The 12,546-nt window shown below is 57.1% G+C and overlaps 1 protein-coding gene across 2 annotated transcripts in view; it reads left to right on the forward strand.

Annotated features, from left to right (window-relative positions):
• Positions 1-12,546, forward strand: part of ZNF423 (zinc finger protein 423) — a 342,911-nt gene that overhangs the window by 193,754 nt on the left and 136,611 nt on the right. For both annotated transcript variants that reach the window (XM_040253473.1, XM_040253474.1), the window contains 2 exons: positions 1,260-4,474; positions 11,848-11,932. In XM_040253473.1, the coding sequence (XP_040109407.1) occupies positions 1,260-4,474; positions 11,848-11,932 (3,300 nt within the window). The remainder of the gene's footprint in view (positions 1-1,259; positions 4,475-11,847; positions 11,933-12,546) is intronic.

The raw sequence follows: 12,546 nt of genomic DNA on the forward strand, positions 1-12,546 counted from the left end.
GGTTAGAAGAGCAAGGTCAGTGCAGCCGAATCTGAGCTTTCATTTGTCTCTCTCCTGTCTGTGGCAGCCTGTGGTCCCTTTCATTCATTATTAAGTCTTGAATCCACCCAACGCGAAACCTGAGCCACGGAACTCACTCCCTGCTCAGGCGGCTTCAGTTCAACCCCTGCCGCTTCTCAGGAAACGTCACTGGTTTAAGTTGCTGGGTCCAGTGTGCCTTTGTTTTTTCCAGAAACGGCCAACCCCTAGTTGGTTTCGTTTTCCTCTGAGGCTGGCCTGGCTGGCCAAGGCAGGGGTTAGGGGGGCTTGGGGAGGCGGGGGGTGGCCTCTGTCCCTGGGGAGGGTGGGCCACACCGGTTGTTTGTGCAAAGCGCCACCCACGACCTGCCCCCCACCTCCCCCCGACACAGTGGATTTAAGGGCCCATGAGGCTCTGAGCTCTGAGGCCATCTGGGTCCCAGCCCCACCTCTGATCACTGCCCCTTCAGGCCATCTTCTGGGGTTCTGAGTGGACGTAGGGAAAATCCAGGGGTGGAGGGGAACAAAGAAGACCACCATCCTTGGGATGGTTTGAGCTGGGAGCCCCTCGGATCCTTCCCAAGTCCCCTACCCCTGCTTGTGCCCTTGGGCCTGAGGTCCTTGTGCCTCTTACGTCCGTGGGCACCTGAAGCAGCAGTCCCATCTCTATCAGCCCCCCTTCCCCATGGACTGTAGCAGGGCTGAATTCACTAAAAATGCATTTTACTTTCTTGTAAAGTCTTGCCCACACCCATCGCACCCAGTGGGGTTTCCCACCCAAGCTACAGGCTGCAGAGGGGAGTCAAGCCCCATGCCTGGATCAGGTGATGGGACTTACCTCCTTTTGGCCTGAAGGTCTGTGAGGTCGGGTCTGATGACTTTTTTCCCAGCCCCCTGCCCACTCTCCCCATCAGGGAAGTGGCTGAGACCACAGCTCCTGTTGTGGGGTGGGTACCACATCCAGCGAGGCCCAGGCAGGTGTTGTCAAGGGGAAAGGCACCTCCCCTCCAAACCCTGCTGCCCCTCTGCCACCCCCTCGGCAGACTGGAAGGCCCACATGTCCACACGCTTCCGGCCCGCCCCCCCCAGACTCCCTCCTCCCACTCCCCCGTAGCAGTTGGCCAGCTGCACAGCCTCAGCCCGCGAGCTGTCGAAAAGCTGGCTCCGTCCTTGTTTCTCGCGGCCCTGGGAATTGCCTCTAATCTCCTTTCTGCCTTCCACCGCCCCCCCCCCCCCCGCAGATGGTGACGACGACCCACAACTCTCCTGGGTGGCCTCGTCTCCCTCCAGCAAGGATGTTGCGTCACCCACGCAGATGATCGGAGATGGGTGTGACCTGGGCCTGGGTGAGGAGGAAGGGGGCACGGGCCTGCCGTACCCTTGCCAGTTCTGCGACAAGTCCTTCATCCGCCTGAGCTACTTGAAGAGGCACGAGCAGATCCACAGCGACAAGCTGCCGTTCAAGTGCACCTACTGCAGCCGCCTCTTCAAGCACAAGAGGAGCCGCGACCGGCACATCAAGCTGCACACGGGCGACAAGAAGTACCACTGCCACGAGTGTGAGGCGGCCTTCTCCCGCAGCGACCACCTCAAGATCCACCTGAAGACCCACAGCTCCAGCAAGCCCTTCAAGTGCACCGTCTGCAAGCGCGGCTTCTCCTCCACCAGCTCGCTGCAGAGCCACATGCAGGCCCACAAGAAGAACAAGGAGCACCTGGCCAAGTCGGAGAAGGAGGCCAAGAAGGACGACTTCATGTGCGACTACTGCGAGGACACCTTCAGCCAGACCGAGGAGCTGGAGAAGCACGTGCTCACCCGCCACCCCCAGCTCTCCGAGAAGGCCGACCTGCAGTGCATCCACTGCCCCGAGGTCTTTGTCGACGAGAACACGCTGCTCGCCCACATCCACCAAGCCCACGCCAACCAGAAACACAAGTGCCCCATGTGCCCCGAGCAGTTCTCCTCCGTGGAGGGCGTCTACTGCCACCTGGACAGCCACCGGCAGCCCGATTCCAGCAACCACAGCGTCAGCCCCGACCCCGTGCTGGGCAGCGTGGCCTCTATGAGCAGCGCCACACCGGACTCCAGCGCCTCCGTGGAGCGAGGCTCCACCCCGGACTCCACCTTGAAGCCGCTGAGGGGTCAGAAGAAGATGCGAGATGACGGGCAGGGCTGGTCCAAGGTGGTGTACAGCTGCCCTTACTGCTCCAAGCGGGACTTCAACAGCCTGGCCGTGCTGGAGATCCACCTGAAGACCATCCACGCGGATAAGCCGCAGCAGAGCCACACGTGTCAGATCTGCCTGGACTCCATGCCCACCCTCTACAACCTCAACGAGCACGTCCGCAAGCTGCACAAGAACCACGCGTACCCCGTAATGCAGTTTGGCAGCATCTCCGCCTTCCACTGCAACTACTGCCCCGAGATGTTTGCCGATATCAACAGCCTGCAGGAGCACATTCGGGTCTCCCACTGCGGCCCCAACGCCAACCCACCCGACGGCAACAACGCCTTCTTCTGCAACCAGTGCTCCATGGGCTTCTTGACCGAGTCCTCCCTCACGGAGCACATCCAGCAGGCCCACTGCAGCGTGGGCAGCGCCAAGCTGGAGTCGCCGGTCGTGCAGCCCACGCAGTCCTTCATGGAGGTCTACTCCTGCCCCTATTGCACCAACTCGCCCATCTTCGGCTCCATCCTGAAGCTCACCAAGCACATCAAGGAGAACCACAAGAACATCCCGCTGGCCCACAGTAAGAAGTCCAAGGCGGAACAGAGCCCGGTCTCGTCGGATGTAGAGGTGTCTTCCCCGAAGCGGCAGCGGCTCTCGGCGAGCGCCAACTCCATCTCCAACGGCGAGTACCCATGCAACCAGTGCGACCTCAAGTTCTCCAACTTCGAGAGCTTCCAGACCCACCTGAAGCTGCACCTGGAGCTGCTGCTGCGGAAGCAGGCGTGCCCCCAGTGCAAGGAGGACTTCGACTCGCAGGAGTCCCTGCTGCAGCACCTGACCGTGCACTACATGACCACGTCCACCCACTACGTGTGCGAGAGCTGCGACAAGCAGTTCTCCTCGGTGGACGACCTGCAGAAGCACCTGCTGGACATGCACACCTTCGTGCTCTACCACTGCACCCTGTGTCAGGAGGTCTTCGACTCCAAGGTGTCCATCCAGGTGCATCTGGCGGTGAAGCACAGCAACGAGAAGAAGATGTTCCGCTGCACGGCCTGCAACTGGGACTTCCGCAAGGAGGCCGACCTGCAGGTGCACGTCAAGCACAGCCACCTGGGCAACCCGGCCAGGGCCCACAAGTGCATCTTCTGCGGGGAGACCTTCAGCACCGAGGTGGAGCTGCAGTGCCACATCACCACGCACAGCAAGAAGTACAACTGCAAGTTCTGCAGCAAGGCCTTCCACGCCATCATCCTGCTGGAGAAGCACCTGCGGGAGAAGCACTGCGTGTTCGACGCGGCGGCCGAGAACGGCACGGCCAACGGGGTGCCCCCGGCCGCCGCCAAGAAGGCCGAGCCGGCCGACCTGCCGGGCGTGCTGCTGAAGAACCCCGAGGCGCCCAACAGCCACGAGGCGAGTGAGGACGACGTGGATGCGTCGGAGCCCATGTACGGCTGCGACATCTGCGGGGCGGCCTACACCATGGAGGTGCTGCTGCAGAACCACCGGCTGCGGGACCACAACATCCGGCCGGGCGAGGACGACGGCTCGCGGAAGAAGGCCGAGTTCATCAAGGGCAGCCACAAGTGCAACGTGTGCTCGCGGACTTTCTTCTCGGAGAACGGGCTCCGGGAGCACCTGCAGACTCACCGGGGCCCCGCCAAGCACTACATGTGCCCCATCTGCGGCGAGCGTTTCCCCTCGCTGCTGACGCTCACCGAGCACAAGGTGACCCACAGCAAGAGCCTGGACACGGGCACCTGCCGCATCTGCAAGATGCCCCTGCAGAGCGAGGAGGAGTTCATCGAGCACTGCCAGATGCACCCCGACCTGCGCAACTCGCTCACGGGCTTCCGCTGCGTGGTCTGCATGCAGACGGTCACCTCCACGCTCGAGCTCAAGATCCACGGCACCTTCCACATGCAGAAGCTGGCGGGCAGCTCGGCCGCGTCCTCCCCCAACGGCCAGGGGCTGCAGAAGCTCTACAAGTGTGCCCTGTGCCTCAAAGAGTTCCGCAGCAAGCAGGACCTGGTGAAGCTCGACGTCAACGGGCTCCCCTACGGCCTCTGCGCCGGCTGCATGGCCCGCAGCTCCAATGGACAGGTGGGCGGCCTGGCCCCGCCCGAGCCTGCCGACCGGCCCTGCGCCGGCCTCCGCTGCCCCGAGTGCAGCGTCAAGTTTGAGAGTGCGGAGGACCTGGAGAGCCACATGCAGGTGGACCACCGTGACCTCACCCCGGAGACCAGTGGGCCCCGGAAAGGCGCCCAGACGTCGCCAGTGCCCCGGGTAAGTACAGCCCTCCCCAGCCTGCCCCACCCCCGCTCCCTGGGGCTCCGCGCATGCTCACAAGAGGCCGCTTGCCGAGCTTTGCGTTTCCCTCCTAGTTGCTGACCGGAGAAGCAGGGGCCTCCTCCAGCGGTTAAGCAGATCTGATGATCGCAGTAAACTCCGAGTTCAGATCCCCGTGCATGCCATCTCCCTTCCAGCGGGACATGGCATGTATCACCCTGGGTCTCATTTGCCAACTGCTCTTCTGTAAAATGGGAATAATAATTGTCTCAGTGTCACAGAATTGTTGTGAGGGACCCGTGGCACAGTGTAGGTGAAGGGTAGATACACTGAGCTGTCTGTCCATGTTGGAGGTCAGGTCATCTCGGTCATTGATCGGGGGTGGACTTACTTGTGTGCTTACTGGGTCTTCTTGGGCAAGTCACTCTGTTCTTTGGGCTTTAGATTTAGGAATCCTTTGACAATTTGTAAAGGTAACATACACATAAAGGACTTGGAACTTGGCACTTAGGGCCCCGTCATGCTAGCAGTAATCATCAGTTGGTACTATTATCACCAACACTATCATTAGAGATGGTACATGGAAGCCCATGGAATGTTTCCAGTTACTGATTGATTGATCACATTTGTCCTGAGCACCTCTTATTTTGGGGATGTCTGGCAGCCAGGCAGAGCCAGAAACAGACCCTGTACTGGGGCTTCTAGACCCAGGGGAGCCACACGCCTATAACCAGTGGGTTTCAGCAAAGCAGGGGAAGTCTGAGCTACTGGAGGGTCCATGTGGGCCCTGGGAATGGTGACCGTGGGGCACCTGCCGGAGACTGTGTGGCCCCTGGTGTCAGCCAGAGCAGGCCCGGGGACTCCCATCAGGTCTGTGTTATCTGTTTCCAGGCCGAGGAGGTGCCAAGCTGATCTCGGGGGCATCTGTCCCTCGAGGGCCACTGATGGTGCCGCTGGCAGGGAGGCAGGTTTTGGGAAAGGGCCACCCGCCACGGGTGCCCCTGGAAGACAGGGATGTTTGTGAAGGTGTTCACTCTGGGATCAGATGGGGGCCTGGGACTCTGGAATTTTGCTGGGGGTGGGAGTAGTGAGGAGAGAGTGAGAGAGAAGGAGGGCTGGAGAGGCTGAAGGGAGAATCTGCAGTGGGGCCCAGAAGGGGTCTCCTGCTCAGTTTTCCTGCCCAGCAAGCTGCAGGGTCTGACCAAGGTCACCCAGCTGCAGAGAAAAACGTCTGAATGAGAACAGAACCATGCTTTCATCTGGGGCCTGAGGCCTCTCAAATGCCCTCCTGGAGCAGAGAGCTCCTTTCAGAGTGGATTGATTGATTGAATTTGTCCTGAGCACCCATTATTTCTGGGGTGCCTGGCAGCCAGGGAGAGTCAGAGATGGACCACTTTCTCAAGGCCTTTTGACTGAGCGAGGCCACTAGGTAAGGATCCACTGGGTCACCCCTTCAGGGGTCCTGAGCACAGTGCACTCACAGCTGCCCAGCTCTGTCCCCCCACGCCTCAGCTCTCTGGCTGGCCAGTGTGGGTGGACTGGGAAGAGTTTCAGCCCTGGAGGCAGAGAGCCTGCCTACCCATCTGTGGTTTGACCTCTTTGGGCCTCTGTCTCACCTGTAAGCCAGTGCATGCTAAGTTGCCTCAGTCGTGTACGACATTTTGTGATCCTATGGACTGTAGGCCACCAGGATCCTCTTGTCTATGGGATTCTCCAGGCAAGAATACTGGAGCGGGTTGCTGTACCCTCCCCCGGGGAATCTTCCCGAGCCAGGGATCAACCCCGGGTCTCTTATGTCTCCTGCATTGGCAGAAGTGTTCTTTACCACTAGCGCCACCTGGGTAAAGCCAGAGGGCAATAGTAATAACAGTAGTGGTAGTAATAGTAGTCTCAGTGGTGTCTGTCTCCAAAGTCAGTGTCACCTGAGAGGGACCTGGGGGCTGTTCTGATTCTTAACCAGTGTCTGCTCTGGCTGCTGCTGCTAAGTCGCTTCAGTCGTGTCCGACCACATGGACGGCCTCCCACCAGGCTCCCCCGTCCCTGGGATTCTCCAAGCAAGAACACTGGAGTGGCACCCCACTCCAGTACTCTTGCCTGGAAAATCCCATGGATGGAGGAACCTTGTAGGCTGTAGTCCATGGGGTCGCTAAGAGTCGGACTCGACTGGGCGACTTCACTTTCACTTTTCAATTTCTGCTCTGGCTAGCCGGTGCCTATTCCTCCTCAATGTCAAATACTGTGACCATTTCCTGTGCTGACCTTCGTGTTTTACCCTGGGATTAAATGAGTCAAGACGTGCTGGGCGTGTAATAACCATCACTTGTGATTTTCTTGTTTATAATCACAGCTCACACTGATTGAGGAATAAGGATGTGCCAGGCACTTCTATCTATTTATTCCTTATAATACTCTCCAGATGAGGAAAAGGAGGCAAGATACTGTTAGGTAGTTTGCTGGGAGCCCCTTGATTTCAAGAGGCAGAGATGGGGGTTGATCCCGGGGAGAGTGTGGCACCCCAGCCTGAGCTCTTGACAGCCCTCCAGCCAGCACCTCTGGAACCCATCCTGGTTGTAAGGTTGGTGTTCGGGGTGGTCAGCCCGGTGCACAGGTGGTGGGACAGTGTGGTAGGGCCGGGCGCCTGTGTGTCCTGCTCCACGTGCTCTCCAGCCCCAGTCCTGCCCACACTCTGCTGGTCACAGGGCTGCCTCTAGCCCCATCCCCCGCCAAAGCCTTTGGCTATTGCAGCCTTCTCCTTCCCAGTCTCTGCTCTGTGTCCGGTATCTAGCACCACTTTGTAAAGCCCCTACTGTGAGCACCACTCATATTATTTTCCTGGCAACACCCTGGATCTTTGCTGTGACCTTTGCTTTGGCAAAGAGGTGGCCCAGGCATAGATAGGTGGAGCCACATACCCAGGGTGAGCAGCTATGCGAGGCAGTGCAGGACTTCAAACCTGAGGGGGCTTGTTTACAGGGAGCCTGGCCAGGCTTCCTGTTCCTGTCCCTGGCTTGCGAGAGAGGAGGGAGCTGACATTCACGTCCAGAGGCCTGGGCAGATGGGCCATTTGCAGAAAGGAGCTAGACAAAGCCTGGGCACCTCACCAGCAGAGGCATAGCCTCTGGGGCCTTGCCCCCTGCCTGGGCACGCCTGAGGGCAGGGGCCCAGCTGTCTGCTCGCCCACCCCTCTCTCCCCCAGGACTCACGCGTGTGAGAGCAGACTCTGGGGGCTGCACAGGGGCTTGGGGGCTGGCAGGCTGGGACCCTCGGGAGTGTATCCATAGCAACCGGCTCTCTGAGGACTGGGTTCCCATGGGGCCGAGGCTGCTGTCGGCTGGAGCGTGAAGCACTGAGGTTTCCGCCTCCCCCTCTATTTATGGGTAATAACAACATCGCCCCAGCTCTAGCCCCTTGTGGGCAGACCCCAGCCCTCATCGACTCACCAGACCGCCACAGTGCCTCATGCTGCTCAGGTTGGGGGCTAGACTGGATGCTCACTTGCTACCCCTTACTGCGGGGCAAACAGACAGCTGGGTTCAGGGGCTTGTCCAGGTGACAGCTTTCTGTCACCCCGATCAAGACTGTCTGGGGTGGTCTGGGGCATGGAGCTAAGAAGGCAGCCCAGACAGTGGCTCCGGAGGGTGCCTGCACGGGGTTGAATCCCTGTGCCGCTGTTTATCAGCGCTTGAAATTCTGCTTTCTCCATCCCTGAAGGGGAGCTTGCAGAGTCATTGTGAGTATTCAGAATAAACAGTGCCTACACACAGTAGGTGCTCAGTAAGCATGGGCTGCAGTCATGATCAGGGAATTCAGCAGCAGTGGCTGTCTCTGCCTTCTTCCTGCTCCTCTCCTGTCTCCACATCCCCAGGTGTGTTCTCTTTCTGCCCTGGGCCTGTCTGAGGTTGCTTGGGGCCATGCTCGGGGAGGCAACCCTGGCCAAGATCCCAGGGCTCAGCTCCCATTCTCCTGGGCTAGGCCCTGTGGAACAGGCTTATGTCAGCGGAGGAGCTTTGAATGCCAAGTTCTACCTTTCTGTGCTTACGTCTCCTGGTGGGAGCTGAGGCTCCAGAGGAAGATGGGGTCTTTGAGGGATGAAGAAAGGGAGACGAGCCAAGAGAAGGTGTTGAGGTGAGGACAGAGGGCCAGCCAGGGTTGCAGCAGGAGGGAGAGTCCTGATCTGTTCTCTCTAGCCCAGAGGACTGCACGGCCCCGCCAGCTGCATGATGGACCCTGGGCATCCCTGACCTCATGTGCTTGGCCAGAAGGGCCATCTGTGGGGACAGCTGAGTATGCAGTGAGCCTTACTGGGTGTGGGTGCTGGTGAGCCCTTTTGTGAACAGGTGTGTGTGTGCCTGTGAGTGTGAGTGTGCATACCTGTGTGTCTGCATGCGTGTCTGTGAGGGCTGGTGCACACCCTTGTGCCATGAGCTGCTCGTGCATCTGTGGGTGCATTTGGGAGTGGTGGGTGTGACCGTCAGGGTCCAGGGAGGGAACTGAAAGCCGGTGTGTCACTGGGGACGCTGTGTGAACTTGGGGTCCATGCCGATGTTTCCGCTTCTCCGAGGGTGTTGCACTTATGTGTCCATGTTACAGGGAGTGAGTTGGTGTGTGTAACCTGTGGGTGTATCCTTGAAGGTCTTGTGTGTTGGTGGTGAGTTGGAATGAGGTGTGTAGGATACTGGCAAGTGTGTGTGTATGTCCTCACATGCGTGTCTGTGCCTTTGCATACAGGTCGTGTGTGTGTATGTGTTTATGTGTGTGTGCAGGGGCCTGTGTGTTTGTGTGAATGCCCAGGCTCTTTGGTCAGCAGTTCCTGTGACCCCTCCCTTGGGCATCCCCTGGAGTCTGCTTCCCTACAAGGCAGGGTCCATTCCTTTTCCTGACACCAAGGGGTGGCTATATGATTGGGGGACTTTTGGGGGGTACCCTCTTGTCCTGCTCAGGCTCCTGGTGACTTATCTTTCAAGCCCAGTGAACCCACTTCACTCTCTTCCTGAAGAGGAACAGCACTTTTGGACCAGCCATGGCTGTGGCCTGCAGAAGCTTCCAGCCAGGAGGTGGGGGCACCATGTTCCCTGTCCAGCAGTCTCCTGGGGGCTTCTTTGGCATGGAGCTTCCTGGGCTGTGCTTCATTCTTGCATTTACTTGTTCACTCACTCACTCTTTAATTCACTCATTCATTAAGCATCAAGGACTCTTACACGGGCTGGACAGAGTGGTGGGGGATACGTGTGAGGGGATGGGTGATTCTGATGGTGGAGAAACTCAGGGTCCCTCTTTTCTGTGAGCACAGACCAGGAGTTGAGCCACGGCGGGATGCGCCCCTCAGAAGTCCTCAGTCCCTGCTGTCTCTTCTGGCTTGAAATCTCCTCTGCCCATTGTGAGACTGACTCCCAAGTTCCATCCCCTCCACCTCCAGACTCACCCATTCTTCCCGGGGTGTGTCTGTGCTGAATGCCTGCTTCTGGGACCAGTGCTATGGCTGCTCCGAGGACATGCTGAATGCCTAGTTCTCTGGAAACACCTAGGGCAAGGCCCTCTGGTCTCATCAGCGGGGGTCCTGGAGCATGAGCAGGGACCCTGCCCAGAGCCTGAAGCTCCCAGCACCAGCTCTTCCAGTTGGTTCTCCGTTCATCTGTTCAGCAGCCTCTCGGCAGTTGAGAGTCATGATGAAAGTTCAGTGCTTATTAGATGCTCACTGGGCGGGGCCCTGTGCAGGGTGGTGGGGGTCCAGGATCCCTAGTTACCGAAGGATGGCTTCTCTTTATCCCTTCTGCCCTAATAGAGGGCTTGGCACGTATTATTTTGCAACTTTGCCCATCTGCTCAAAAATTCTTCCCAAAGCGCTTGGTCTTTGCTGGGACCTCACAAGTGAACAGAATATATTCTGGCCCTTGGGTTCTCATGGTGCAGTGGAAAGCAGACAAATCAACTGGCCATGGCAAACTCTTTGGGGCCCAACTAGGTGATTTTAGCACGAACTCAGGGGCCTGGGCAGACCCTAAACTCACTCTGGGTTGGGAGGAGAGGGCTTCTCAGAAGAGGGGACATTGAACAGAGACCTTGAGGATGGAGAGGGTATTCTGATGGAGGAAACAGCATAGACAAGATCCCAGAGGTAGGACCAGGCAAGTTCAGGTGGGACTGAGACAACTGAGCCCCCTGGTGGTTCATCCCCTATTGCTGAGGGCTGGGCCTCAGTGCTTAGCTGAAAAGTCCAGTCTTGCCTTCTTTTCCAGAGGTCAAGGGAGGCCCCATTATGCCAGGACACAAAGTGGTCTTCAGAAAGCTTGGATACTGTGAATTCCTCTCCCTTCATAGAAGCCCACTATCACAGCCCTTCCCCCCAGTTAGGAACAACACCACCTGTGTCCATAGTGGGCTGGTTTCACACTGCGGAGCTCCACTTTTTGGAACCAGTCTTCAAGAAGATTTGAAACTTTTTATGTTCTCCATTTTTCTGCCTCCTCCCCGCAAAAGTACTTGGTCATAGCTCCCTGTGTGTGGAAGCCAGCTCTAGGATGACGTGGGCCCTTATGTGTCTAGGGCAGGTGAGGAATTCTTCAGTCACCCTTAAGTGTCAGAACTGATGGGAGCAGTCTCCCTTGCTTGTCCACTTGGTTCTTAGGGCAGGTACGTAGTTAGATGCAAAGAGAGATGGATGCATAGATGGATGGATGCATGGATGCGTGTGTGTGTGTTTGTGAGAGAGAATGTGTGTGTAGATGGATAAATGGGTAAATTGGATAGGTAGGTGAATGAATGGGTAGATTGACAGATAGATGGATGGATGTATGGATGGACAGATAAATGAATGGGTGTATGGATATATGTATGTGTGTTTAAACAGATGGATGGATAGGCAGGTTAGGTAGATGGATGGATGGGTAGATGGACAGCTAGATGAATGTATGGGTGTGTGTAGATGGATCGATGGGTAGACTGAGGGTAGGTCGATGGACAGTGATGGGTAGACAGATGAACAGATCTGTGGATCTGTTGAGTGGATGCAGCAAGCATGGATGGATGGAAGATGAGCAGGTCAGTCTGATCATGCTTCAGACAGATCAGCCTGCCTCAGCTTCAGTTCTCTGGTTCTTCCTGTGGGCCCTCACTTTGGGATGGTTCAGTTTCCCCAGGGCCAGCAGAGAAGCAGCTTCCTTCAGTGGAGCTTGTCACCCCTTTCCCTCTGCGAGGCTGACTCGCAGAGCTGGAATCAGAGGCAGGTGGGAAGAGAATGGCCTGGAGAGACCTGGGAGCAGCAGGTCAGAGCCGTTCTAGGAAGTCTTGAGCCATGACCTCCAGGAACTTTTGCTTTCGGCCCTGTTCTGCATCCTGCCTGTCTAACTCCTTTCCTTTTGGTTTCTATGCAGAAAAAGACATACCAGTGCATCAAGTGCCAGATGACCTTCGAGAATGAGAGAGAGATCCAAATCCACGTTGCCAACCACATGATTGGTAAGAGCACGCTTCCTCCCACCCAGGCTGCCCCCACTCCTCGGGGCTGAACTGTGTGGGTCCAGCCATCATTTTGCTGGCTTTTAGCTCAAAGGATGGTGTCACTGCTGCTGCTGCTGAGACATGTCAAATGAGACTAAAAATGTCAGAGCTGGAGCACTTTCTCCATCCGGATCCTCTTTTCACGGCTCCGTTCACATTAGAGTCAAACTTTTGACAATCTCTCCCATTTCTCAGCACAAATTTCCCTCCATTTCTGAACCAAAGTGCTTTCCAGTTGTCAGGCACTCAGGGGCAATTGTGCTTCAATTTTGTATGTCATGACATCGAATAGATTTAACTGCTCACATTTCCCCACCAAACGTGGGCAGTTCCTCAGGCACACTGTCAAAACAGAAGGCTTACAAAGTTATTTTGCTACTTTTTCTATTCCTCTTCAAGCAGTCTTGGACTTTGGAAAATTCAGCCTTTTTTAAAAGGGAGCATCCAAGGTCCCATTGGGTTCCCACTTGGCCCAAGGGATGGAGGGAAGCTTTGAGGTCTTCCTTGTCTTCTGTGGGTGGGTGTGGTCTTTCTGGCAGCTGGGAGGGCACAGCTTTAAGAGGGCATAGCAA

Source organism: Oryx dammah, unplaced genomic scaffold, assembly GCF_014754425.2.
Source record: "Oryx dammah isolate SB20612 unplaced genomic scaffold, SCBI_Odam_1.1 HiC_scaffold_13, whole genome shotgun sequence".
NCBI lineage: Eukaryota > Metazoa > Chordata > Mammalia > Artiodactyla > Bovidae > Oryx > Oryx dammah.